At 38.5% G+C, this 26,484-nt stretch overlaps 1 protein-coding gene across 5 annotated transcripts in view; it reads right to left on the bottom strand.

Moving 5' to 3' along the window:
• Positions 1-26,484, bottom strand: part of SCN8A (sodium voltage-gated channel alpha subunit 8) — a 184,698-nt gene that overhangs the window by 83,110 nt on the left and 75,104 nt on the right. For 3 of the 5 annotated variants that reach the window (XM_036252944.1, XM_036252942.1, XM_036252941.1), the window contains exons 3-11: positions 18,678-18,796; positions 16,217-16,306; positions 15,439-15,567; positions 13,559-13,650; positions 5,123-5,344; positions 3,992-4,055; positions 3,441-3,582; positions 1,245-1,451; positions 115-408 (exon numbers count right to left, since the gene is read on the bottom strand). In XM_036252944.1, the coding sequence (XP_036108837.1) occupies positions 115-408; positions 1,245-1,451; positions 3,441-3,582; positions 3,992-4,055; positions 5,123-5,344; positions 13,559-13,650; positions 15,439-15,567; positions 16,217-16,306; positions 18,678-18,796 (1,359 nt within the window). Of the gene's footprint in view, positions 1-114; positions 409-1,244; positions 1,452-3,440; positions 3,583-3,991; positions 4,056-5,122; positions 5,345-13,558; positions 13,651-13,806; positions 13,899-15,438; positions 15,568-16,216; positions 16,307-18,677; positions 18,797-26,484 lie in introns of all 5 variants that reach the window. The other 2 variants (XM_036252945.1, XM_036252943.1) reach the window with 1 other exon arrangement.

Raw genomic sequence — 26,484 nt, forward strand, 5'->3', positions numbered from 1 at the left:
CCTGAGCATACAGGATGGGTCTGGAAAATGTAAAGCCAAAGGGTATAAGAGAATCAAATGAGATTAGGAAAACCAGAGTTTCTTAGGCTATTTGATCCAGTGCAAAAAGTTTACCTGATTCATGATGGAAAATTTCCTCCCGATTCTGTTGTCGGGAAGTCGAAAGCCCTTCTTCCTCATGCCATCTTCTGCCTCTGACTTAAACACCTTCTCAGGATCCCCTTTTTCCTCTCCTTCAGAGAGCTCCTTTTGCTTCCTCTTCCTTCTCCTGTTACGTCTTTCCTTAGCACTCTTGGAACTGAGTTTAGAAATTTCAGATGAGCTCCGAGGTGAGCCTCCTCCTTCTTCTCCTTCTTCTTCTATGGCATCTTCTGAGACAGTTCCTGCTGAAGTGGCCATCGCAGCCGCCTAGGAAAGGAGCCACAGCAGGACCAGATCAGAAGAAATTACCTGGAGCCACCCAAAGCCAAGGAATTCGGGCCGATCATTTCCCTTCCCTCAGATAGGGAAAGGAAGGAGAAAAGGAGGAAGGAGAGCCAGCCAGTCAGGAAACTGTGGCCAGGGCCTGGCTATGTCCGTTTCCTAGTTGAATCTGTATTGTGGCACACAGCACTAAGTAATCAGAGCAGAATCCAATGGTGAGAACTTTAGGATTTATTCTCTAGTACCTCAGATAAGAACTTGGCTGCCTTCTTGGTGCCAATCTTTCCTGGGCAACACTGAAAACAAATGCTTAGAAACTATATTATACCCATGGATCCAATATAAAATACATGTATGTTTGGATAAGGATTAGAAAGTTAAGTGTTAGGTTGGTGGGATTATAAATTTGTTTTTCAATTTTTATTTTATTATTTTACCTGCATCTTATTTTTAATTACAATCAATACTTTTTAAGACCATAGACAATCTCTGAAGGAAAGCCTAGTTTTCCTCAACAAAAAGGCTATGCGCACATGCAGCACTGCATAACTCCTCTGGCCCTTCTGCCCCAGCTATCATGGTAGCTGAACACTGGACAGCTGAGAGACTCAATAAAAGACCCTATTAACAAACAATTTGACCATTAAGGCAAATGAAATAATTGAAACAACCATGTGTAGTTGTTAATTGGGTATTCTAATCAGATCAATAACTTCTATTTGACAATGTGCCTAGAAGAGATCAATTGGAGTGGCAATTATACGGGGCCTTCGTCATGGTAATCTGGCAAGCAGGACTGTTGCAAAGAATTAATCACCAACCTGTGCCTCTTCCTGTTGCTTCTTAAGTTGCTCCAACATTGCTTTGAATTCAGCCTCTTTTTGCTCTGCCTCCTCCAGTGTTGCCTGATTCTGCTCTTCATAGGCCATGGCTACCACAGCCAAGATCAAGTTCACCAGATAGAAAGAACCCACAAAGATAACCAAGACAAAGAAGATCATGTACGTTTTCCCAGCTGCTCGTAAGGTCTGCAAAGATAAAGACCATTTTTAGAGTCATTTGCATAAAATAAACCAGACTGAAAACAACTCGTGGGTTAATGTTCTTCTGTAGGGTCACTACTGCATTTTGAATAGGACAGTCCTTCATTGAGAGGTACTCCTTCATAGTGCAAAGCACTCAGCATGCCCAATGGCTGAGGGCCCCCGTATCCTCAACTCATAGTAAATGTCAGTAGTACTTCCCATTCATTGTGGCAAAGGAAGTCCTCTTCTATTTCCTAATACTCCTAATAGATTCCTTTTATATAATGTTTTTATAGGAAAAAATGCTCTAGGCTAAGAATTATATTTTACTTTGTCAGCTGGTTCTAAAACAAATATAAGAAAAGAATACAAGACTTTAGCTCATTTATCCATTGGCCCTCAAAGAGTATGAACAGACAAACTCCATCTCCGGGATCAGGTCCAAGTCACAGGAAGTCCCCATCTTGAGTGACATTCTTCCTTATCCTTTTGTAATAGGATGGGTTTTTAAAAGGATACAACATAAAGGATAATGGGGAAAAAAAGGAAAAGGAAGAATGGTCCTAGGACTATTCCTTTCACTAGCAGTAAGCAAATAAATATCAAAGAACAACTGGGTTTTAGTTTATGTGGGCCTACATCTTATTTTTAATTACAATCAATACTATTACTTAGTTTTCATCTTTCTTCTTTTCAACTACAAATATTTAATGAAATTTAACATTAATCATAAATATTGCATAAGAAAGATTTGAGCCCAGCCGGGGTGGCTCAGTGGTTGAGCATCGACCCGTGCACCAAGAGGATGCCAGTTCAATTCCCGGTCAGGCCACATGCCCAGGTTGTGGGCCAAATCCCCAGTGGGGGGTATGCAGGAGGCAGCCAATTGATGTTCTCACTCATTGATGTTTCTGTCTCTCCCTCCCTCTCCCTTCCTTTCTGTCTAAAATCAATAAAGAAAAAAAAAAAGAAAGATTTGAACCTGAGGGAACTCTAGGTTGTCTAACAGAAAGTAAGAATTCCTTAGGGGGTCTCAATTAGAAGCTTTTCTTAAAGAGGTTCCTTCATGCCTGAGGGGACATGCTTCTCATTCTCAAACTAAATGACATCATCAAATGCCAAAGTCAAATAGAAAATGATAGATTAGCATAGAATTTCTAAGCTGGAAGACTATGCAATTACTTAGACTAACTTCTTTATCACAACCAGCTAAGTTAAATGACTTGCCCAGTCACCAAGATAGTGCAATAGAATGGTACTGACCTTTTTTTTTTTTTTTTTTTTAAACTGGCTTGAACAAGTCCAAATAGGGTACAAATCTAAAAAATGTTGATATATTTAGACTCCAAGATCCTCGTGAATGGTAATCTCATCTTTATAATGTCTTGCACAGTGCCCTGCACAATGTTTAACTAATATTTCTTAAAAAGATGCCCTAAACCCAAAAATCCAAAAGCAGAAATACTGTAGATAGTTTGGTGAAACAATAAGAAGCAGGCAGAGACAGCAGATTCCCAGGCCAGGCAAGAGGCTGTGAGCCTTTACAGCTTATACATAACTGAGAATTAAAGAAACAGGGACAAGAGCTAAAAGAATTCACTTAATTTTACAGACCAGAGAAATACCATCCTAAGATAACTGCATAATGTCGTCACTAAAGGTTTCTTTTTCTTTTTTCCCCCTTTATTGATTTTTAGAGAGAAAGGAAGGGAGAGGGAGAGAGAGATAGAAACATCGATGAGAGAGAACATCGATTGACCACCTCCTGCATGCCCCCCACAGGGAATTAGGCCCACAACCTGGGCATGTGCCCTGACTGGGAATTGAACAAGTGATTTCTTTGTGCATGGACAGACGCTCAACCGCTGAGCCACAGCGGCCAGGCTCACTAAAGGTTTCTTATACAGAATGTGCCCTGCCCCACAGATCCTTTTGCAAACTCTATTAACAACAACAACAAAAAAGTGGTAGCACTTGAAAAAGATGTATTACCAATTGGTATAAGTTTTCCCAATAGTCCTGGGTCATAAGGCGAAATAATGCCAAGAAAGCCCAGCTGAAAGTGTCAAAGCTTGTGTAACCATAGTTGGGGTTCCTTCCTGCCTTCATACACTGGTATCCTTCTGGGCATTGCCTGAGGAAAGAAAGGGAAGTTCAGGACTTTTCAACATAGTCTGCATCAGCTGTAAGTCATCTCTATGACCTTGGAGATAATAAATAACCATCTACAGAGCCAGGTCAACAAATGGAAATTAAAAAAGAAAAGAAAAGAAAAGAAAAGAAAAGAAAAGAAAAGAAAAGAAAAGAAAAGAAAAGAAAAGAAAAGAAAAGAAAAGAAAAGGAAAGGAAGGAAGAAAGGAAGAAAGAAAGAAGAAAAAGAGGAAAAAAACAAAGTAGCCAGGTCAATTTTTAAAGAAAATAGACTTAATAAGTTACATACAATTAGGGTCTACTATATGAGCACAAAGAAAAGTGAAACTATTGCCCTTTTCATCTGAAACATTATTTTAAGGGAGGAGAATAAAATTAGATGAGCTACTTACCCAGCATCAGAACTGTTCCCACAGAGTAGAGGCTCTAGCATGCCAGGAACTGTGTAAAAATTTGCTAGAAAAGTTTGAAGAGGCAGGAAATGAATAGGCAGTTTTAAGTGAATGAGAAAATAAGATTACACTGTTCCTAACTAGTCCCAGCAAAAACAGTTACTGATTTTAGCTCATATGAATATTTTCTGACATGTATGAAACCTGACAAAAATTATTTCCTTATTCAAAAATTAAAAGCACTACCCTAAAACCCTTTGTACAATATTCTTTCACAGACACCCAACTTCTACTCGTTCTTCAAATCTGTATGCCAGGTTCCAATACTTAAATCAAAGGAGTCTAAGAGGGTTTTCTGATTCTTTACCCCTTTATACAACTTTATCCTTCTATCCTTATGACTTTTCTTTACCATAGAAAAGTTAGAAATCCTCACTGATCACTAGTTACCATGTCCTATATTAAATTGGAAGGCACGTTCCCCTTAACTGCATGTGTTCCTGAAATTCCCTTTGCAATGTTTTCTTTTCTACTTAACTGCCTTTATTTCCTCAAGAGTAACTAACAGCGATATTGTTAATTTTTCCCCATCACTTCATAAAAGTACTTCTACACCAAATGTTCCTTGATGTAAGACCCAAGTGCTTTGGTTCCTGAAATAAAATCATTAAAACTCCTTAACTGTAATAGGATCAAATGGTACCTTTGAGATGACCTGACTCCCTAGACCAGATCAATTATTGAGGCCTTGTAAGTATTAAGAAAGCTTACTAGGTATATTCTGGACCAAATGTTTAAATATCTTAGGCAACCCATCTACAAAAAAAGGATTTCTATCAAGCTACTAAGCCTGATTTTCAAAGTAAAAGTTTAAGGGTATATGTGACAAAGCTAAATGTTTCATTTTTGGTTTTGAAGAGAGAGAGAAGGGGAGAAAGGGCTGATGTTTAAGAGCTTCTGCACACAATCCTACCTCGAGGAAAGGAAATACCTTCTTCACAAGGCTACTTCGAGTAGCACTGGCATTACTCTCTGGCCCCAACTACCTTTTAAAAGCCCAGTGGTGGCTTCTGACCATGTAAACTAGAGATAGATTTTTCTTTCTCCTCTTGCAGAGAAGGAGCCACCTACTTTTATTGTTGATATATTCTTCCCAATCAAAGCCTTTGGTGCCATTTTCAAGATAGCTCTCATTGAAGTTTATGGGCCACACAACACACTTGTTTCGCAGGTTTCCCATGAACAGCTGCAGCCCGATCAAGGCAAAAACACTCAGGCAGAACACTGTCAGGATCATCACATCTGACAGCTTCTTCACGGACTGAATTAGGGCACCCACAATGGTCTTCAGGCCTGAGGAGACAGAACCCGCAGAATCAGAGTCACCCCGTAACAACCCCACCTCCCCCAACCCCCCAACCTTTAGCTACTGGCTTCTACTCCTCCCCACAGTACCACCCTAGAAACACCCTTTTATACCATAGAATAACAATGGGGCAGCAATATTATCAATTTTCCCAGATGTATCAATTTTTAAGCCACTAATTTTTAAAAAGAAAAAAATGTTCCTTCTCCAACATGTGGCTCTTTTCTTCCTGGAAGCACTGTCCTGTCTCTGACTGCTTCTCAGCTCGTGAATGAGTCAAGCTTTCACTTGCGTCAGGGCTTTCACATGTGCTAGTCCCCTGCCTGGAATGCTTCCTTCCGTTCCTTTGTCCTCCCTGTCTAACTCCCGTTCATCCTTCTGGTCTCAGCCCGAATATCAGTTCCCCCAGAAAGCCTTCCCTAACTTTACAACTCTTCTCCCTTCCCCATTATTAGTAGTATCTTAATAGCACCTTATACTTTCCTCTGCAGCATTGCTCACAGCTACATCTATACTTCCTAGCTCACAGCAGGTACTCGGTAAATATTAGCTGAATAAACAAGTGGAAAAACCAGGAATTGAGGAGGCTTCCTGGTTGGAAAAAGAACTACTGGAGGTTTAAAAGCCAGTAATAAAGTGAGAAGGTACAATGATTTTTCCCAAGAGCTCTGTGTTGAAAGGGTTAATTATTATCGAATGAGTATTTATGGTTTATCTTTCCATTTAAAAATACGCCTTCTCTGTTATCACATATGTGCCCTGTTCTCTGCAACTAACCTTTTACTGCCCTAGAAAAATAAATAAATAAATAAATGAATAAATAAATAAATAAATAACCTACTTGAATCTGATGTTTAAATGCAAGCTAGTGGTTCAAATTCGAATCTGGAGGCATATTTCTCAACTGTACAGGGAAAGATCAGTGATCAGAGACACAAAAAAATATGGTTGTGGGTTCATGATGTTTGGGTCAGAATTGAGTCTGTCTACATGGCTCTCCTGGGCATTGCCAGACCTCAGACTATCCACAGGACATGGCCAGCAAAGCACTGAGCACTCCTGGGGCACCAATGCATCAACTGGGCAGGGGGCAGACACAGTCCTAACACATGGGCCTCAAGAGGTGTCTCATCGCTGATCTACTTCTGAAGACAAGAATATTGGATGAAAATACAAGGTAAATCCCTATCCTGGTGTTGAAGTATGAGGCTGGATAGATAATTACTAGTCTAAACCAAGTTATACTACTTACTTATATGACCTAAGCAAAAAAACTAATCTCTTGGAATATCATATTTTTCATCATTAAAATGGGGATAATTATAGTTGAATATCATAGGGCTGTTGTGAGGATCAAGCATAACGCATACAAACACTTAACACAGCATCTGGTACATAGTAAATGACGTAAATGTTAACCATTTTTGTCTGAACCTGTTTACTCATCTATAAAGATATTTACAATACCGACCTCAATGGATTGTTGTGAAGTTTAAATTAGGATAATGAATGCAAAATATCCATTACAGTATGTGGCACTTAACACTTGTTAGCTATCACTATTATACACATGTTGCCCTCCTCAGAGAGATATGATTGGGATAATGACACTGCATGGCCAACCTTATATGATGATGGTCTAATGGGTGACATGAACATGACTCTTCTTTTGCAAGCAACCACCTAGAATTTTCAAAGTTGAGTCAAATAGAATTTCTATCTGAGTCCAACAGTAGTAATGAGCCTGGCATAAAGCAGGCACATAATACTTTTTATTGAAAGAGTAAATGAATGAGAAATTTTCTTTCCTCTCACACATATATCCTGAAAGGGATCTAAGAGAAGTTAAAGGGAAAAAAAGCCAAGAGTTAGACTGTAGAGACAAAGTGTGCAGGGCCCCTTGCTTTCTTACATGTCGCACCAAAGAGATTAGAAAGGATTGCCTGGGCTCCAGGACACAAGGCAAACCTGATTCCTTTTCTCTTCACAGGGCTGTGCAGAAAGAACAGCAGATAGGGAATCAGAAAGCAGGAATTCTAGCCCTGGCTCAGCCACTATTTATGATCCACTGTGTTTCAGAACACCCTTCCATCTCATTTTCTCATACACAAAATGTGGATAAACACAGGAATACATGGCAGTGGGCAGTGGAGGAGAGCTGAAGAATCTTCTCTAAAAGTCTTTTAAAATAGGACAGAAATATCTGTTTGAGATTAAGCAGTCGAAATTTCATTCCTCTATTCCTAAGGCCCTAGGAAACTGTATCATAATCACAGAGCTAAATAAGATGGTATTGGTGGTATAAAAAGGAAGGAAGGCATAAAGAAGTAAAAATTATTCCAGTGTTATAGAACTTATTTCCATAAATTTCTGAGTAATAGAAACGTCCTTCATTATATGTGGCTGGATTGGGGCAGGTCTATACTGGGTCAATAATTCAATTCTATGCTCCTAAAATCGTGTATTTCTGTTTTCAGAGTCAAAGAGTGATTTAAAAAAAAATAGTTGAATAGGTCACTGAAGAATGGTTGTTGAGTTTCTTTTCCTGGACTTCTTTCTATAGTGTTTATACAGCCATTTCTCCTGAATGGTTCAGATAATCACCTATCTGAACACCAGATGATGGTTCAAGGCCTTTTCTATTTCTATTTTAAATACATTGAGAAATGAGCTGTAAGTCGCCATTTGTACAGGTAACAAGTATATAATAATACAAAATAGTCAAAACTGCCCGGCCAGTGTGGCTCAGTGGGTTGAGCATCGTCCCATGGACTGAGAGGTCAAGGTTTGACTCCCGCCCAGTCAGGGCACATGCTCCAGTTGCAGGCTCGATCCCCAGGCATGCAGGAGGCAGCCGATCAATGTTTCTCTCTCACATCGATGTTTTTATCTCTCTCTCCTTTCCTCTCTCTGTAAAAAAAAATCAATAAGAACATTAAAAAAAAACAACAGCAATACTCAAACCAATGCATTTTGATATAAATTGGAGATAAAACCATACAGTTTAGCATGAGTCTAATCTGATTTTCCTGGGCTGGAAACTCTCTGGACAGCTCCATCCAAGCCCATGTAATAGGAAATTCCTGGCCAGAAGCTCAAACTATCCCCTGTTCCATAGGGTGGGCTTTCAGCAACCTTGGTTTTGTTTTTGTTTTTTTTCCCCCCAGCAACCTTGTTTGTAGGAAGTGACCTTCTATTAGTAGTTATAAATGACAGTGTAGACATCTGACTTAAATCCAGATCTTTTCCTCCAGGAATTTGGAATAGGACAAGAGACAGTCCAGTAGTCTTTTAACATAAATTTGGGAGCTAAGTGGTAGCCATATTCTGTCATTATATCAGGATACATCTGAGAAGTAAAGAAAGTTAGTATGCTAGAGATAGAAAAAGGAAATAGCCACACGGTGAGAAGAAAGAGGAAGGAAGACAAAGTGCTTTCTATCTCCACATTTTGTTTCACTGGCTTCCAAAAACCCCCAAATGTCCCAGCCCTTAGATCCCTTGAAGTACGTCTGTATCCTGCAAGCAGAAATGCTCAACTAATACACCAACCATACACAGAACTCATCACTTTCCTGGGGATGGACCTAAACATTCAATCAGCTGGTTGTTAACAGCTCTTCTCCATAAACCAGATGTCATTGCTGAAGAAATCTATAAACACGAGTCCAGAAAGGTGTAAACAATTTTTTCTTCAAGTGTTTTACTTGAAAATCTAAGGTATATGTCAACTCCTTGGTGAGAGATCTTTCAGCTTTCAAGAAGTTTAAAGTAGAAACTTAGGTTGGAAATTGTATTCAACTATTTATACTTCAGAGGGGCTCAGAGAAACAAATCTTAATTAAGCAAGAATAATCACTAAATAACACTAACTATGGCCATCTAAAAAGTTTGCTCTCCAAGATTCTCACCCAGATTGCTAGGAGAAAATCAGAGGAAGGTACAGGAAGAAGGTGATGTGGTTTAATGCTTGCAGGTCAAGGTTGGCACTCGATTACACAGCAATATTAAATATAAATAGTCATTGGATTATGAAATGACCTCAGCCAAGACTCTTCTTCCTTCCATTAGGGTTGGTAATTGCAAACAACCATGTTTATAGACATCAATGCCAATTTATGGAGATGATGCCATCAATGCATTTCTTAAACTCAAGTCTTGCCAGCAGTGGCTGCCACATATTAGTAAATGCAGCCAAGCAAAAGTGCTCCCTGCTACCACCAACACAGGTCAATAAAGGCAAGAAGCTGCTGGTAGAATTCCTGACCTGATATGTACAAGAATGGAGACTGGCACTATTCTGTCTATGAAGACAAGCTGTCTTGCTTCTTCCATTGGCTTACATACCAGAACAAGCAAGATACTGACTGAAAACTGATGATCCAAAACAGAGCAGAATGCTCCTTCAAATAACTCCTACACAACAGAGTGTGCAACAGAAGCCACGTGGGGGCAAATTGGACAGCAAGAACTCTTGGAAAAGGCTAACAATAACTAACTAGCACTGGGATGTCTGAGCAGAGCAGTTAATATATTTACATTTATAATAGATCAAGGAAAGGCAGCTGGACCCAATGTACAGAAAGGTCAGCTACCTGAGAGGAATCCAGACATGTAATGAATTTTGAGAAGTAGGTGAAGCCACTACAATGACCCATTATGTTTAGTCTAGGGAAATAAGCCATGTATACTGGGATCAAAATCTTCCACCATGGTGATGCTAGATTATAAATAAAGTACATTTATATTTCCTAGTTTGTGGCTCAGATTGAGAAATCTAACTAGGCTTAAGTAACGTGAGCTAATTCTCCTACAAAATTAACATGGGAACAGGCCTTAATAGCAGTGACAAGCAGTGGCTCACCCCAGGGAAAAGAAAAGTTCCCCAATCAATTCCCAAAGTCTGCATTGGTCCAGACAAGTGCTAGGTCAACTTTCCTGCTGTAGATTAAATCCTCACAAGGATAGCTCTTGAAGGTTCTTCAGATGAAGAGTAATTTGGGAGAGATGTGAGGGCCATAGATTTATTTACTGAAGACCAGAATAAAATCACAAAGTCTGACAAAAACTCAACTAGCTCTCAAAGGTAGGTCAAGTGAGATCCTGTTTGTCTTCAGTGTTTGTCCACTTAGGACCACTAAGAAACAATGAGCCTAAATATAGTCTTAAAACACTTTCTATCTCCCTTCACTAGAAGATGCCATTTTCATAATATGTACATTTAAAGAAAATGCTTCTTTAAATGCAAATTCTGGGGTGGGCAAAGGCCCATCATTCTTCCTGCTTCTTCTTAGATCTCATAGGTAAAGAGAGAAAGTAACAGAAATGAAAGCAGAGAAATGAAAAACCCAAGAGAAATAATCAAGGAATCTCAACTGTAAAGAGAACAAAATGATATTAAATCGATGCTGACAAAAAGAGAAGACAGTGCTTTTGTGGAGCCATTTAAATGATGGAAATGAAAAGGAACTGGTAAGTGAGCCCTCCTGACTGGTTCTATTCACACCATTAAGTGATATTCTCTAAGAAAAACCTGCTTTGAGATTTCTGCTCTGCTGTCGGGCCTGTCAGTCTTGTGCACATAGTGGAAGCATGCAGAAGAAGAAAATCAGAAGTTCATGCAGGTCCTAGATAAATATAAGTGAAAACTAAGTTTTAAGACATATACATTTCTACACAGAACACTTTAATATCAAGTTAAATCTGGCAAATTCCAGATTTTTGGAAAGGGTCTCTTTCTGTAAGTTTTAGCACAGAGTTTGTGTGTCTGTTCTCCAAGTCAAGTCCTCTGAAGCAAAATGGAAACATGAATGACACATATCCAGGTCTTGGGTGAGCAAACAAAAGGGTCAGAATGTGGGTTGGGTCTTTTCTAAGCTAAAAGGCAGCTCTAAATCAAAGCTTCTCTTATACAAAAGGCTGGAGCTCACTGATGCACTGTCCTCTCCGATCTTCCAGGAGTCCTAGCAGCCCTGACACATTCAGAATATCTACCAAAGATGCTCAGAGGCAGGACAGGGTCAGCCCAGGTGAGCTGGGTAAGTACTCTGGGAAACGGAAATATTATCCCTTAAAAGTTACTTTCCATCTCAGTTAACCTCCTAAAGCCAGCTCATTTGGGGTGCTTCCAGACGTAGAAATCCAGAAGTCTATTTCAAACTATAAAGCTGATGTTTAATTCTTGATACAAATCTTTTTTTTAATTTTAGGTTTCTTCTTTATAATAATAGCTGCTATTACTACAGACATTTATGGAGCACTGCTATGGGCCAGGGACTGTGTTTATTTACATATATAGTACTGGAATATTAAGGATGGACAATGGGACCTCAGTCAAAAGCAATCTGGCAGTAATGCTGTGGTCAGAAATTAACCATATAGCACAGAGACAGAAGCTAAAAGCTAGACCAGAGATAGCATCTGCTGCCCTAGTTAGTGAACAGAACACAGCTTTCCAATTTAATTCTGGAAGAGAAGTTCTGAGATCACAAGAACATAAAGAGACAGATGCCTTGCGGAGTATGCTGGGGGAAGTGAGCAGAAAACACGGGATCATATTTAAAAAGAGGCCACAGGAGCAGAGAGACCAAAGGAAAAAGAGAAGTAAAGACTTGGTGCTCCAGATGCCTTAAAAAAATAAGACAAGGCCTTCCTACAGATTAGGCCACCATCAATGAACTGTGGGAGGCTGCCTGGAGAATGAGCTGGGCTTTCTGTCAAATGAATTTAAAATGGCTAGGAACCTTGGTAAGTCAGGGTTGTAGTTTTTTGCCAAGAAGGGTATACTCCAACTGATACCCAAACTCTATTGATAAGCTACCATTGCTAAAAATAAAGGAACTCATTTTTAGTAGGGCTCTATTACCGGCCCACTTCATGGCCCAAATTTATAAATGGAGAAACTGGGGTTTACCTTCCTTGGGGTTCTCGTTAAGCCACATTCTATATCTGTCCCCTCCAGGATTCAACCTTTGTTTCCCTCTGATACCTCATATTTCGATTTTAAAAGTGGGGAAAGAGAGAAATGTTTCTGAGTCAGCCACAAGGGGAAGAACCATGTGATGCCAGGAATAGGATGCCTCTGTTCTTCATGTCCTTGTTTCTACAAAAGTGCAATGGGAAGTCTGGTCTCTTGCCTGAACACAACCAAAGTCCAATCGGCAAAATATAGTCTTGACTTCTGCCATGTTACTGCCAGTGTATCCTAGGCTCATAAGACTAATGAAAATATCTTTCCTACTAGATGTCAAGCCTGGTGTTTAAAAAGATAGTTTACTACTACCAGATAGCAAGGATTTAAACTAAATTAAGGGATTTTAACCTGGGGTCTATAGATGGGTTTCGAGGGGGTTGAGGGTGTCTGTGAACTTTGATCTGATTCTCAAAAGGATCCAAAACCTTTAAAAGGTTAAGAACTACTAGGCTAAGTCAACCAGGACTGAAAACAACCTTTTAACCACCCACTGTTTCCTTCTTTTTCTTCTAAAATGTTTATACTTTTTGTTTGTCCATACCTTCAGATGAATTTTATCTTACCTTTGATTTTTTTTACGCACCTGCATAAGCGTTCATTAGAATTTATGTTCGAGAATGGTCTGTGAATATATGTCTATTGGTTCTTATTAGTGAAACAGAAAGCAACAGAAGGTGTAAACTAATTGTTAAGGTTCAGTTCACTAACTCAAAGGCTCTTAAATTTGTCTATAATTCTGGACTAGTTAACTGGGTAGGTCTCTTATGCGATTAAATAATCCCATTAATGCTGTAACAGTGAAAGTGCAATTCTTCGAGTAACATCCCATCAGCAAACCATGCGATAGGAAGCCTAGAAATCACAAGCAATGGAATGATGGTGAATATTAGAGTTACTGTAATTCCATGAGGCCAGAAAGCAAACAATTTATATTCAAAGAAACAGCTTAGCTCTGTGACAATTTTTCCAGATACTGTGAGATCCAAGTGATTCTTAAGCACGTGCTTTTTCAAAAGCATGGATGGAATGGGGGCTGCATGCCCGGCAAGCACTGTTGGAGAAAGTGTCTAAGGACCAAAGGGCCATTCCAAAGAGTGTCTCCCAGTAAAAACATGCGAATGCAAGGCCATAGCAAATATGCTGACACCGGTTTAGAATGCGGTGGACAAATGAATGGAGGGGAAAGAGAAGATGAGGCAAAGTCAGTCTTGTGTTTAAATTTTCTCACCTGGAATTACAGAGATAGTTTTCAAAGCTCGGAGAACCCTGAATGTTCTCAGCGCTGAGACATTGCCCAGGTCCACAAACTCTGTCACATATCTGTAGTAAGGGAGGTCACACACAGACACAAATGACAAACACAGACACAAACACAAACACCAAAGGAAAAAAACAAAACCACAACAAAACAAAAAGTACAATACGTCACGTCAGGGCCCTAACCCAACACCTAACACCAACCCCGGGCCATCTTACCTGGGATTACCGAAATAGTTTTCAAAGCCCTCAGTACCCTGAAAGTGCGCAGAGCTGAAACATTGCCTAGGTTTACAAACTCTGTTATATACCTGCAGAATCAAACCAAAGTTAACTTGTAATGGTACCACTGGGCGAGGGTTTGAGAATGGGGGGAAAGAAAGGGTCTTATATACAAGCTATGATTTCATTTTTTTTCCTTGAAAAAGAAAAGTTTCAGAATATAAACATTTAAGGAACACTTTTTTTTTTTTTTTTTTAATTGGGCAAGGAGAATTTAAAAGTATATTTGAAAGAACTGATACAATCAAGATATTCCCAGGGCTTATTCTCTTAATCAGCATTGTGATGTGCAGAACTGAATCAGAATGACTCCTCCTTGGGTGATTCACTTTTTTTTTAATAAAAAGGAAAACCGGGAAGTGTCAAAGGCTTATGTCTCAAGTTTTGTGAACAATCTCTTAGGAAAAGAAGACAAATTTCGGTAGAAAGAGCCCCATAAAAACAAATACTCATTAAAATAACTCCTTAGCTGACAATGGCAAAAATGCCTAAATGTCCGTATATATGACTTATCCAAAAGTTGTATGCATCTCTTTGCACTTATGCCCACAGATGAAGTTTTAGCCTGTGACATACAAAAGTGGAGCTCAGGAAAATCCAGATCATGAGATCAGAGCAAATAAAATATTATGCTAAGTGCCCATTTTATCACCAGCTCTGTGCCAAGTAAGAACACTTAAATTTCAAATGAACACGAAGGTGTTCATTTTCATAATGTTAGAAAGCTAAAAATTGCCTTAATACAACAGAAAGTCAAAGTTTCAGTTTTAAATATTCAATGCATATCATTCATTCACATTTTACAGATGAAACATCTTTCTATCTGATGTTCAGACCCATGATACACTCAATCTCTTACACATCTGCACGCACACACCCAAACTCACATACAATCTATACAACACCCTAATCTCCTACAAAACCACCAAGTGCTTTCCCAACCTGGAAATAAAAATAAAGTTTGCTATAACTCTTCTATCATCAGCTAAGTTTCCCAGAGACGTATTTTCATTGTTATAACAACAGAAATTACCAAGAACAACTAGCATACCACTGTGGAGCTATACTGTTCTCTAGCAATAGTTTGAAGTTCTAGTCAGTAATTCTTTAGAAATCAACCAGTTTGCTTGTGTTTTGATTCTAAAATGTTCCCTGAAGTCTGCAACATCTGGCCAGCCTCATGAAATTACATGTGATAAAATATACCCAGGAAACTAATTTTCAGTTTAAGGTTTACACCTATGAAATTTCAAGTCTTCACTGAGGCCCCCTACATGATAAATGTGTGAACTATGGTCAATGTTATGAGTGGGAAGAAAATATAACAGAGTGTCTTTGGGAAATCACTTCCTACTTTCTCTCCTAACTATAAAGCCTTTGATTACCTTCTCCCATATAAATCCTCTATCATTGCCCGAACAAGAGACCTTCACAAACAAGAATCACAGGCATAAACCTATACGGCCTTACATAGCTATCCATTGATCCCTCATACAACCGTGTCCACAAACTCACACTTACACTACCATACAAACACCCAGAACAACAAAAAGTAAGCAGAGAACTTACGCCATCATGATGACACTGAAATCTAACCAGTTCCATGGATCCCGTAAAAAGGTAAAACCGTCTATGCAGAAACCTCTTGCAATGATTTTCACTAGTGATTCAAATGTATAAATCCCTGTGAATGTGTACCTGTCAAAGAAATGGATAGCTTGAGGTAATTTCTAAACAGAAAGACACTTTACATGCATCTTTTAAGATAATACTTGCCTCGAGTGTGGCTTCAACCAACAGACAAAACATAAAGGGCATAGCCAATGCAGCAAAATAGAAGTGAGGAAGAGAAAGGGACGCTTACTGAAATGCACAAACCAAGAACTCTGGAATGTTGTACTGGGTCCTGACAGGTATCACAGAGAAATGCCTCTGTACTGCTATCTAGTAAGTGATCGTTTCGAACCAGGGGAGGCAGTCCCAGAGCTATATTTAACTTCAGACAAGTCAAAACAAAGGGAAAAGTAATATTGGAGAAGACAGTAGTCTTGTTAGGAACTGAGGGTAGAAGATGGTGATGTGGCAACAAGCCAAAGGCACCAGCTAGCACAGGAAAAGATGGAGGTGAAGAGTAGGAACTTCCAGAACCTTCTTGCTCTTTTTTGAGTTAACTATTGACTACTGATAGTTCCCAAATCCTATATTTATGCATCTTCACCTCTCTCTCTGAAATAAAGAGTAGGCAATTAACTTTTTTTTTTCCTTGATGGATAAACTGTAGCAAATCAAGATTCAGTGACTGAAAATGAACTAAACAATCAGGCAAATAAATAAATGAGCTACTTACTCCACATTCTTCGACCAGTCAGGAGGGTTACTAAAAGTCATGAATACACAGTTGGTCAAAATAGTGCACATAATGATCATGCTAAATACTGTAGAGAAGAGTCAAGGGAGAATACACAAAATCAGAGAATACATAACATCTGAGCTTTTTAATTTTTTCTCAGAAAACAAACACGCTTCACATTGTGAGATCTAAATCAATAACCTGAAAGAAGGCAAAGCACAGAAGAGGAGGAAAAGGGAGGCGACAATGAGAATGGTGGTCACCACAGAACTGCACGGCATGTATCCACACCTGACCAGAGAACGGTGGGTGAACACAGCCGAGTGTCCGTGCTCTTTCAGAAAGGCTGCCCCTGTGCCACTCCTTTTGGATAAAACACTTCCCCCTCTTACACTTTACCTCAAGTATGGAATCAGCCCCTAAATACCTTTGTGCACAGTAACCAAAAATCTACCAGTCTACCAGACTCCAGCCATCAGGTGAGAAAATAAATTAATCTATATTATTCGGTACTCATTTATTGTTAAATTAATTATCTTGCATAACTAATTATTTGAAAATCTACATGTAATTAATGATTCACTTTTCCCTCCTAGTTTTCCAAAGGGCTGAACTGTTCATAGGGGCCATGTAACAGCCAATGTGTGCTGAATTCATCCATTCTGGGAAACCTGTTGTGACATGTTCGGTAAGGATTTCAAATGTACCCACACCACCATATTCCTAAGAATTAGTGGGGCAAATGCATCTGATCATTCTAAAAGTGCCCAGGAATGTTTATGGAGAGTCAAGTACTTTGTTGGCATTTCAGTTTCATCCTTGACCTTTGCTTGGCCCTTTCTGTTCAGGTCTACTGAGAACAATTAAACTGCTTTAGGTTAGTATGAATTACTCAACTGCAAACTGTCACTTTAACAAGCACAGAAGTCATATCTCACTTGTTGCTAATTTACTCACTCTCTAATGGCATTCATCATCTTTATTCTACTAGTGGAGTTTTAAAAAGCAAAAATACTTCATATAGCTGGATCCTTCCTCAGGAAATAATAAGATTTTCTGGTTAAAAGACAAAAACCACTATATCTCCTGATGTAATAAAAAGGGAAGATGCTCATTGTGAATTATTTATTTCTTTGTAAACCTTCACATTTCAGAATGATGTTGCTTATAAACTACAGACAGAAACAGGATGCTAAATTCTTAGAGTTAATAAAATGTGGTGAAAGCTTGGCAAACCAATTTACCAAGTTGGAACTCATCCTACTTGGAGGATATACAACATGCTTTGAAGCATGGGACTAACTACTATCAAATTAGATACCAACCATGAGAGTGTAAAGTCACTATGCAAAGTTGCTACACCCATCACATACTTTTTCATTTGTCATATGCTCTCCTATATTAATAAGATGTTGTCATAAGCCATGTGGATAAATTGGTATTTTATGTTTCAGGGGAGTAAAAATACTAGCAGAGATTCACATCAATCCTGTAATCTAAATCTAAACCTCTGTACCAGGGAGGTCATTTAACCTGAGAAACTATCTCAGATACTTTCTAACCTCACCACTGTTCAAGAAATAAAAAATATTCAAGGCAGATCTCTAAAGCATTCATTCAACTATTTGTAATTCAAGAAGCAGCTTTCAAAATATTCTAATATTGGACTTGAATACATTAAAAACCTGAATAATCTGCCTCAAAATGAAATTGCTAAAGTCTGAGCACTTTTAAAAGTAAGACTGGCTGGTTTGGCTCAGCAGTTGAAGCGTCGGTCCGCAGACCAAAGTCTAGGGTTCAATTCCAGACAAGGGCACATACCTCGGTTGTGGTTCGTCCCTGGTCCTGGTCAGGGCTGTGTGGGAGGCAACCAGTCGATGTGTCTCTCTCACATCGATGTTTCTCCCTCTTTCTCTCTCTTCCCACTTTCCTCCCACTCTGTCTGTAGATAAATAAAAAAATATCCTTGGGTGAGGATTAAAAAAAAGTAAGACTTTAGTCTGGCTGGTGTGGCTCAGTGGTTGAGCATTGACCCATGCACCAAGAGGTCGCCGGTTTGATGCCCAGTCAGGGCATGGGCCCGATCTCCAGTTGGGGGCATGCAGGAGGCAGCCAATTGATGTTCTCTCTCATCGATGTTTCTATCTCTCTCTCTAAAATCTATAAAGAAAAAAAGAAAAGAAAAAGACTTTTTAATAAAAGTTTACTACTTAATTTGTCCCTCTGAATGATACAAACACAATTCCAGACTCCCATGTTATCATCCTAAGAACAAAAATTTGCTGAAGCTCACAGCTCAGGATTTGGCAGACATTCACCCCTGAACCTCTGACTGGTGGGGCAGACAACTACACTATTGGTAAAATACTTAATATACAACTCAGTTGTCACAATTCACAAACACACACCAGCAACCATGCAACTGCTACACTCATTCCACATTTGCAGAAAAGGATATGAATGTATCAAAATTTTAATAGCTATTCTTCTTATCAGGTTAAAAGGACTTAAAATGTACAAGGCAGGCGTGGCACTAAATCTGAAGAGCGTTTTTCCTCTGTTTAATACTACAAAGGTCTGTGGAGAAAGAAAAAGAGAAATTATTAAAGCATCAGAATTAATCACCATACAAAACATTTTTCTAAGCAAGAAATAATTCAAATGTACTTATAATTTTTACTTCCCAATTTGGTTTCTAAGGCAAGAAACCTCAAGGCAATATACTTTTCTTTTCCTAACCCCCCTCTCCTAAGCCCTACCCCAGATTATATTACAGAAAGATGGCACTATTTAGCAGTTTTACAAAATAAACTTGTTTCTCTTGGAAGCAGGGCATTTGAACTATATATTTAAGCTACCTATGCAGCTCTGGACAAGATACTATAAAGTTTATTTACTTAAGATTTATTTACTCAGCAAAGGTTTACTGAGTGCCTACTATGTGCCAGGCAGTATTAGGTGCTTGAGAAATATCAGTGAACAAGACTAATCTGGTTGGGAAGTTTATATTCCAAAGGAGAAGACAGGCAATAAATAAAAACATAACAAAAAAGTAAATTATATTGAATGTGATATGCACAATAAAAAAGGAGAAAGATAAGGCAAAGGGAGATCCAAAATGCTGGGATAAGGAGATGGATGAATGGGGAGGTGACAGTTTTATTTAAAACAGGATTGTTTTATTTATTTATTTATTTATTTATTCTTATTTTTTTAATTCTCACTTGAGGATATTTTTGCATTCATCTTTAGATAGAGCGAGAGAGAGAGAGAGAGAGAGAGAGAGGAAAAGAGAGAGAAACATCGACGTGAGAGAGACACATCAAATGGCTGCAATCCACATGACCCCAACCGAGGCCGGGGACAAACTGCAACCGAGGTATGTGCCCTTAGTGGGAATCAAACCCAGGTCTGCTCTAACTACTGAGCCAAACCGTCCAGAGAGGGAGGTGACAGTTTTAAAGGAGGTGGTCAGGGTAAACCTACTGAGAAGAGAGATTAGAGCAAAGACTTGAAGGAAGTGAGAAGAGTTCTTCATTCCACCAAAACCTACCAAGTCTGTTCTATCTGGCTTTTAAGAGCCTCCATTATCAGTCTTGCTAACACCATTCAACAACAGTATGAATTTCCTGTCTTGACAAACTAGTTAATGTTACAGTAACTCATGACTTTGGCCTTTGCTCACACTGCTCATCCTACCCAGACTGCCTTTTCTTGTCTCATAAATTCAATTCAATTTAAATGTTCTTGAGCACCTATTTTGTGCTAAACATTGTGCTAGGTTGGTTCCAGGGATACAATGTTGAATAAAATTGTACTTTTAGGAAAGACATATAAATGAACTCGTAATTATGATGCAGGGTAAATACAAAGTTCAATACAAAAATTTGCATAATGTATGACAAGCAGCAGAAGAAAGATTCCCTTCCTGGATGGGGAATAAAAGGGAGAAGAGTGAGCTGAGAGATGTTCACAAAGGAAGGTAACTAATATTTGAAAGGGGTTTAAAAGGATAAGTACAGATGAAGAGATATTAACTGGTCAGATAAAGGGGGAAGTAATTCAGTGTTGATGAAGGATAAAACAGAGAAGGGGAGCAGCAGACTGTGAAGCTGAAGAGAGATGCAGAAAGCTACTAGATTGTGAGTTCCTAAGGAAACAGGCCAGTACATAGCCATAGCATCTCACTGTGTGAGTGAAAGAGCAAATGGTCAAATGCTAGCCATTTTAAATAGTTTTCATTTAAATCAATACATGTGCATAATATTTTTTAAAAAGGAACAGAACACTAAAAGTTCCATCTCATTACTCAAAGATAATGTTTACTACTTGTGTATCTTTTCATAACTATTAAATATTAAGCACACAGATACAGCCTTAAAAAGACGTCCCCTCTTGCCCTGGTTCGTGTGGCTCAGTGGCTGCAGGTTCAATTCCCAGTCAAGGGCATGTACTTGGGTTGCAGGTTTGATGCCCAGCCCTAGTTGGGGTGCCTGAAGGAGGCAACCAATCGCTATCTGTCTTCTCTCTCTCTTCATTCCTCCCTCCCTTCTACTCTAAAAAAAAAAAAAAAATCAATGAAAAAAAATATCCCCCAGTGAGGATTAACAACAAAAAGATGTCCCCTCTCTCTTTCAAATGGAATTGTACTATATTCTGCACTTACATTAAAAAAATGAACCTCCACAAAGAAAAGCCCAGGGCTTCACTGATGAATTCTATCAAATGTTTAAGGAAGAAAATAATACCAATCCTTCATAAACTTTTCCAAAAAACTAGAAAAGAAGGGCACACTTCCCAACTCATTCAATAAGGGGAGTATTACCTCAATACAAAACCAATAGAAATCACAAGAAATGAAAACTATAGACTAATATCCCTTATAAATATAGATGCTAAAAGCCTCAACAAAATACCAGCAAACTGAATCCGGCAGCATATATACAGGATTATAAGCCATGACCAAGTGGGATTTATCCCAGAAATAGAAAGGTATTTTAACATATAAAAATCAATAAACGTAATACAATATTAATAAAATAAAGGATAATAATCACATGATCATCTCAATAGATGCAGAAAAAGCATTTGACAAAATACAATACTCTTTCATAATAAATATTCTCACTAAAGTAGAAATAGAAAGAAACTTCCTTCACCTAATAAAGGGCACCTATAAAAAATCCACAGCTAGCATCACACTTAATAGTAAAAGACTGAAAGCTTTCTCCTCAAGATCAAGAATAAGACAAGGATATCTACTTTCCCCACTTCTATTTAACATTAAAAAATGGATGTTCTAGATGAGACATTTAAGCAAGTAAAGCTATTTCTAGGTTCAGATGAAATGATCTTGTATATAGAAAACCATAAGGAATGTGTACACACAAAACTATTAGGGATCATAAACAAATTCAACAAGGTTTTAAGATACAAGATCAATATAAAAAAAATCAGTTGTATTTCTATACACCAGTTATAAACAATTCAAAAATCAAACTAAGAAAACTCCATTTACAATAGCATTCAAATGAATAAGATGCCTAGGAATAAATTTAACGAAAGAAGTATAACACTTGACACAGAAAACTATAAAACATCATTAGAAGAAATTAAGACCTAAACAAATGGGAAGACATCTTTTGCTCATGGACTGGAAGACTTATTAAGATGACAATACTCCCCAAATGATCTATGGATCCATGCAATTTCTATCAACATTTCAACTGCCATTTTGGCAGAAATTAATAAGTTGATCATAAAATTTCTTTCTTTTCTTTTCTATCTGCACCCAAGGACATTTTTGCATTTATCTTCAGATAGAGCGGGGGTGGGGGTGGGGAGAGAAACATCAACGTGAGAGAGACACATTTCATAAAATTTCATACAGAAATGTAAGGGAACCAGAAAAGTCAAAATAATCTTGAAAAATAAGAACAAAGTTGAGGACTCACATTACCCTATTTTAAAGCTTATTATAGAATTGAGAGTCCAGAAATAAATTCTTGTATCTATAGTCAATTGAGTTTTTACAAGAATGCCAAGACAACTCAGAGGGGAAAGAACAGTCTCTTCAATAAGTGGACAACTGGGTAACCACATGCAAAAGAATGAATTTGGACTTCTACCTCACACCTTATACAATAACGAACTAAAATGGATCAAAGATCTAAACATGTAACAGCTAAAATTATGAAACTACTAAAGAAAACAGAGATGTGATTAGACAAGTGTCAAGAGATGAGACACCTAAAGCACAAGCAACCAAAAAAAAAAAAAAGATAAACTAGACTTCATCAAACTTCAAAACTTATGTGCAACAAATGACACTATCAAGAAAGTGCAATGACACCAGAGAATGGGAGAAATTATTTGCAAATTATGTATCTACTAAGGATCCAGCAGCCAGGATAGATAAAGAACTCATAACACAAATAATCCAATTTATTTATTTAAAATATTTTTAAATGACAGGAAGGGAGAAGGGGAGGGGGGGGAGTGTGTGAGAGAGAGAGAAACATCAATGTCAGAGAGAAACATCAACTGGCTGTCCAGCTGCCTCCTGCACACCCCCTACTAGGGATCAAACCTGAAATCCAGGCATGTGCCATGACTGGGAATCGAACCAGTAACCTTTTGGTACATGGGAAGACACTCAACAACTGAGCCACACCAACGAGGGCAAATAATCTGATTTAAAAATGGGCAAAGTATTTGAATCTACCAACCAGATAATACAAACAGCAAATAAACATATAAAAAGATGTTCAACATCATTGGCCATTAGGGAAATGCAAATATAACCACAATGAAGTACTACTTCATACCCACCAGGATGGTTATAACTGTTTTTTTAAATGGAAAACAACAAATACTGTCAAGGATGTGAAGAACTTAGAACCCTGTACACTACTGATATGAATGTAAACTGGTGCAGCCACTTTGGAAAACAGTTTAGCAGTTCCTCAAAAGTTAAACGTAGAATTACATATGACTCAGCAATTCCACTCCTGGGTGTATACCCAGGAGAACTGAAAACAGATGCTCACACCAAAACTTATACATAAATATTCATAAAAGCATTACAGTCGTCCCTTGCCACTTTGCGCTTTGACTTTCGCAGCTTCATCTATCGCGGTTTTTTATTTAAGCTGTGAAAGTCGAAGCGTGAAGTGGCGAGAGACGACCGTATATAAATAAAGCATCCTACTTCACGGAAATTCACTTATCGTGTTAGAGTCTGGAACTGATTAACTGTGATAAACGAGAGCCGACTATATTCAGAATACCTCAAAAGTGGAAATAACACCAATGTCTATCAGCTGACAAATGGATAAACCAAATGCAGTATATCCATATAATGAAATATTATTCAGTCTCAAAAAGGAATAAAATTCTGATATGCTAAGTGAAATAAGCCAGGCACAAAAAGACAAATACTATGTGATTCCATTTATATGAGGTACGTAAAATAGGCAAATTCATAGAAACAGAAAGTAGACTAGAGTTTACCAGGGGCTAGGGCAGGGGGAATGGATAGTTTTGTTTAATGGGTACAGAGTTTCTGTTTGGAATAATGAAAAAGTTCTGGAAATGAACAATGGTGATAGTTGTACATCATGGTCGATATATTTAATACCAGTGAATTGTGCACTTAAAAATGGTAGATTTTGTGTTATGTATATTTGTCTGTTAGGTGGCCTAAGAAATAATGCCTTATCAACTATGTTCCTTCTCATACTATTCCCTCCTTCCCACAGAGATAAGCATTATTTTGAATTTGGACTGAGGTCCTACTTTTTTCCCCCCTCATCCGAGGATATGCTTCCACGGACTTTTTTAGAGAGAGAGGAAGAGAGATATAGAAAGATAGAGAGTAACATCGATGTGAGAGAGAAACATCAATCAGTTGTCTCCTGTATGTGACCTGACCAGGGATCAAACACAAAACCTAGGTATGTGCCCTGACCAGAAATCAAACCTGCAACCTTTTGGTGTATGGAACAATGTTCCAACCAACTGAGCCACCCAGCTAGGACTGGACAGAGGTCCCACTTTTTAAAAAAATCTTCACCTGAGGACATGCTTAGAGAATATCAATCGGTTGGTTCTGTATGCTTCCCAACTGGGGATCAAACCTCCAACCCAGGTATGTACCTTGACCAGGAATCGAACTGGCAACATTTCAGTGTGCGGCACAATGCTCAACCAACTGAACCACTCTGGCCGGACTGAGTTCCCACTTTTTAAATGATATATTTCCAAGTATTCTGAGCTCTCTATTTTCTGAACTCATTGTACTTAGAGTTTATATCTTTTATTACTCTTCAAGCTTTTATTTATTTCATCTTCTCTGCCCCTGAAAACTAGGATTTAAGCTCTTAAAGGGCAGGAACCAACCTCACATTTCATCCCACAGTTTCTTTTCTTATTTTTTCTTTATTGATTTAGAAAGAGAGAAAAACATTGATGAGAGAGAACATCAATTGGCCGCCTCCTGCATGCCCCTCACTGGGGATCGGGCCCACAACCTGGGCATGTGCTCTGACCAGGAATTGAACTGGTGACCTCTTGGTACATGGGTCGATGCTCAACCGCTGAGCCACACCACACATCCCACAGTTTCAATACGACACTCAACCCATAAGCTCACAATACACAGTTGCTGGCAGATAATTTTTAATTTAATTTCTTTCCTCTCATCTTCTATTCCTTCCTTTCTTAATCTGGCAGAGTCATGCCATTCTCTCCCGAACAGAAAAGCAGTGCTGTGAGCCTGGAAACGCTCAATGCACCATCCCTAGTGTACTGGCTCTGGATAGGTCTGCTGCAGGGAAAGTCTAATCCTAAATGCAAGAGGAAAGGGTAGACCTGGGGTTAGGCTAAAACAGGTCAAGGGCTGAGCTATGACTCTTCCATATTTTGGCTTCGCAAAGAAAAAAGGAGCCCAGGACTTTCCCGAAACCCCCTCTCTGAAGTACTTGTACTCCTCTGTGTTTCTATAGCAACTCCCTCTATGAAAATGCCAAGCTTTTAAAATAACTTCCTTATTCAACCTCATAATATTCCTGTGAAATATGGGTGAAGGAGGGATTATTATCCTCTATGCATTTTACAAAAGCTCAGGAGAGGGACCACCTCTCAAAGGTCATGCAGCGAAGAGCAGTATATTATGCCAAGTTTGGAGCCTCCTTACAGCTTCTATCGTGCCAGATTGAGAGGCAATTTAGTGGCAATATGGCAGAGAATAAAACTGGTGTGGGGGATGGATTCTCTGGTGAATGAGAAATTTGAGCCCCTGGGGTCCACTACATAAAAACCTAAGCAACAATGAAAGCACTGGCCCATGTCCCAGGATCTAAAAACCACCAGACCTCTGCAAAATCACTGACAAGCCTTAGAAGACAGGCAACAAGATTTTAAAAGGTAATCTACTGTGCACTTTCTATTTCTCTGTTTTGTTAGTTTGGTCATGATGGAAAGATAGGTCTGGAGGTACCAATGAAGGCACTCCTATCACAGAATTGGTGCCTGCACAGTGCCTGGCATAGAGCAGGTGCTCACTAAGTGCTGATTGGTTAATGAACACATACTTGTATGTCTAAAGTGAGGAAAAGGGAGGAGAAGAAGAAGAAGGAAAAAAAGGAAAATATTAAGAAATTAAAATTGTTAGACCTTGGTTGAAGAAAGAAAAAAAAAACAACTAGAAGGTAACAAGGATTCTGAATCAGTACAGCGATTAGTTGGTAAGAAGGGTTCTGATGATCCTGAGGGGAACTAGGTTATCTCTAGTGAATTAAAAAACTATGGTTTTGTACATATAAAGGCTTTATTAAGGGCATTTTATGTATAAAGTAGAAACTTCATAATCAATTTAGGTACTGAATACTGCACATAGAATAACAATAGTTTATCATCACTCCTTTCTAAATATTTATATCTAGTATCTTCATCAAGTATAAAAACAGGATATCTTTCTATTCAGAGAAATAAACATCTAGTCCACACTAAACCTCCTGAAATAAAGGTAAACCCTCTATACTTAAAGTAACAAGTTGCATCACAATAAAACATATTATTAAAATAATTAGATTTACATATACTTATTTGTATGTAATTTTTCTAACGGAATCTTTTGCATAAAGCAAGATGGTGTTTGGACCAACACGAGTACTCGAAGTTTAAGAGTCTCCCTTTTAATGCTGATGCTTGCTGTGTTTATATGAGAGAGAGAATAGTACGTATCAGGGTTCAGCAAACTTCTT

The sequence above is a fragment of the Molossus molossus genome, unplaced genomic scaffold (genome assembly GCF_014108415.1).
Source record: "Molossus molossus isolate mMolMol1 unplaced genomic scaffold, mMolMol1.p scaffold_m16_p_10, whole genome shotgun sequence".
NCBI classification, from domain to species: Eukaryota; Metazoa; Chordata; class Mammalia; order Chiroptera; family Molossidae; genus Molossus; species Molossus molossus.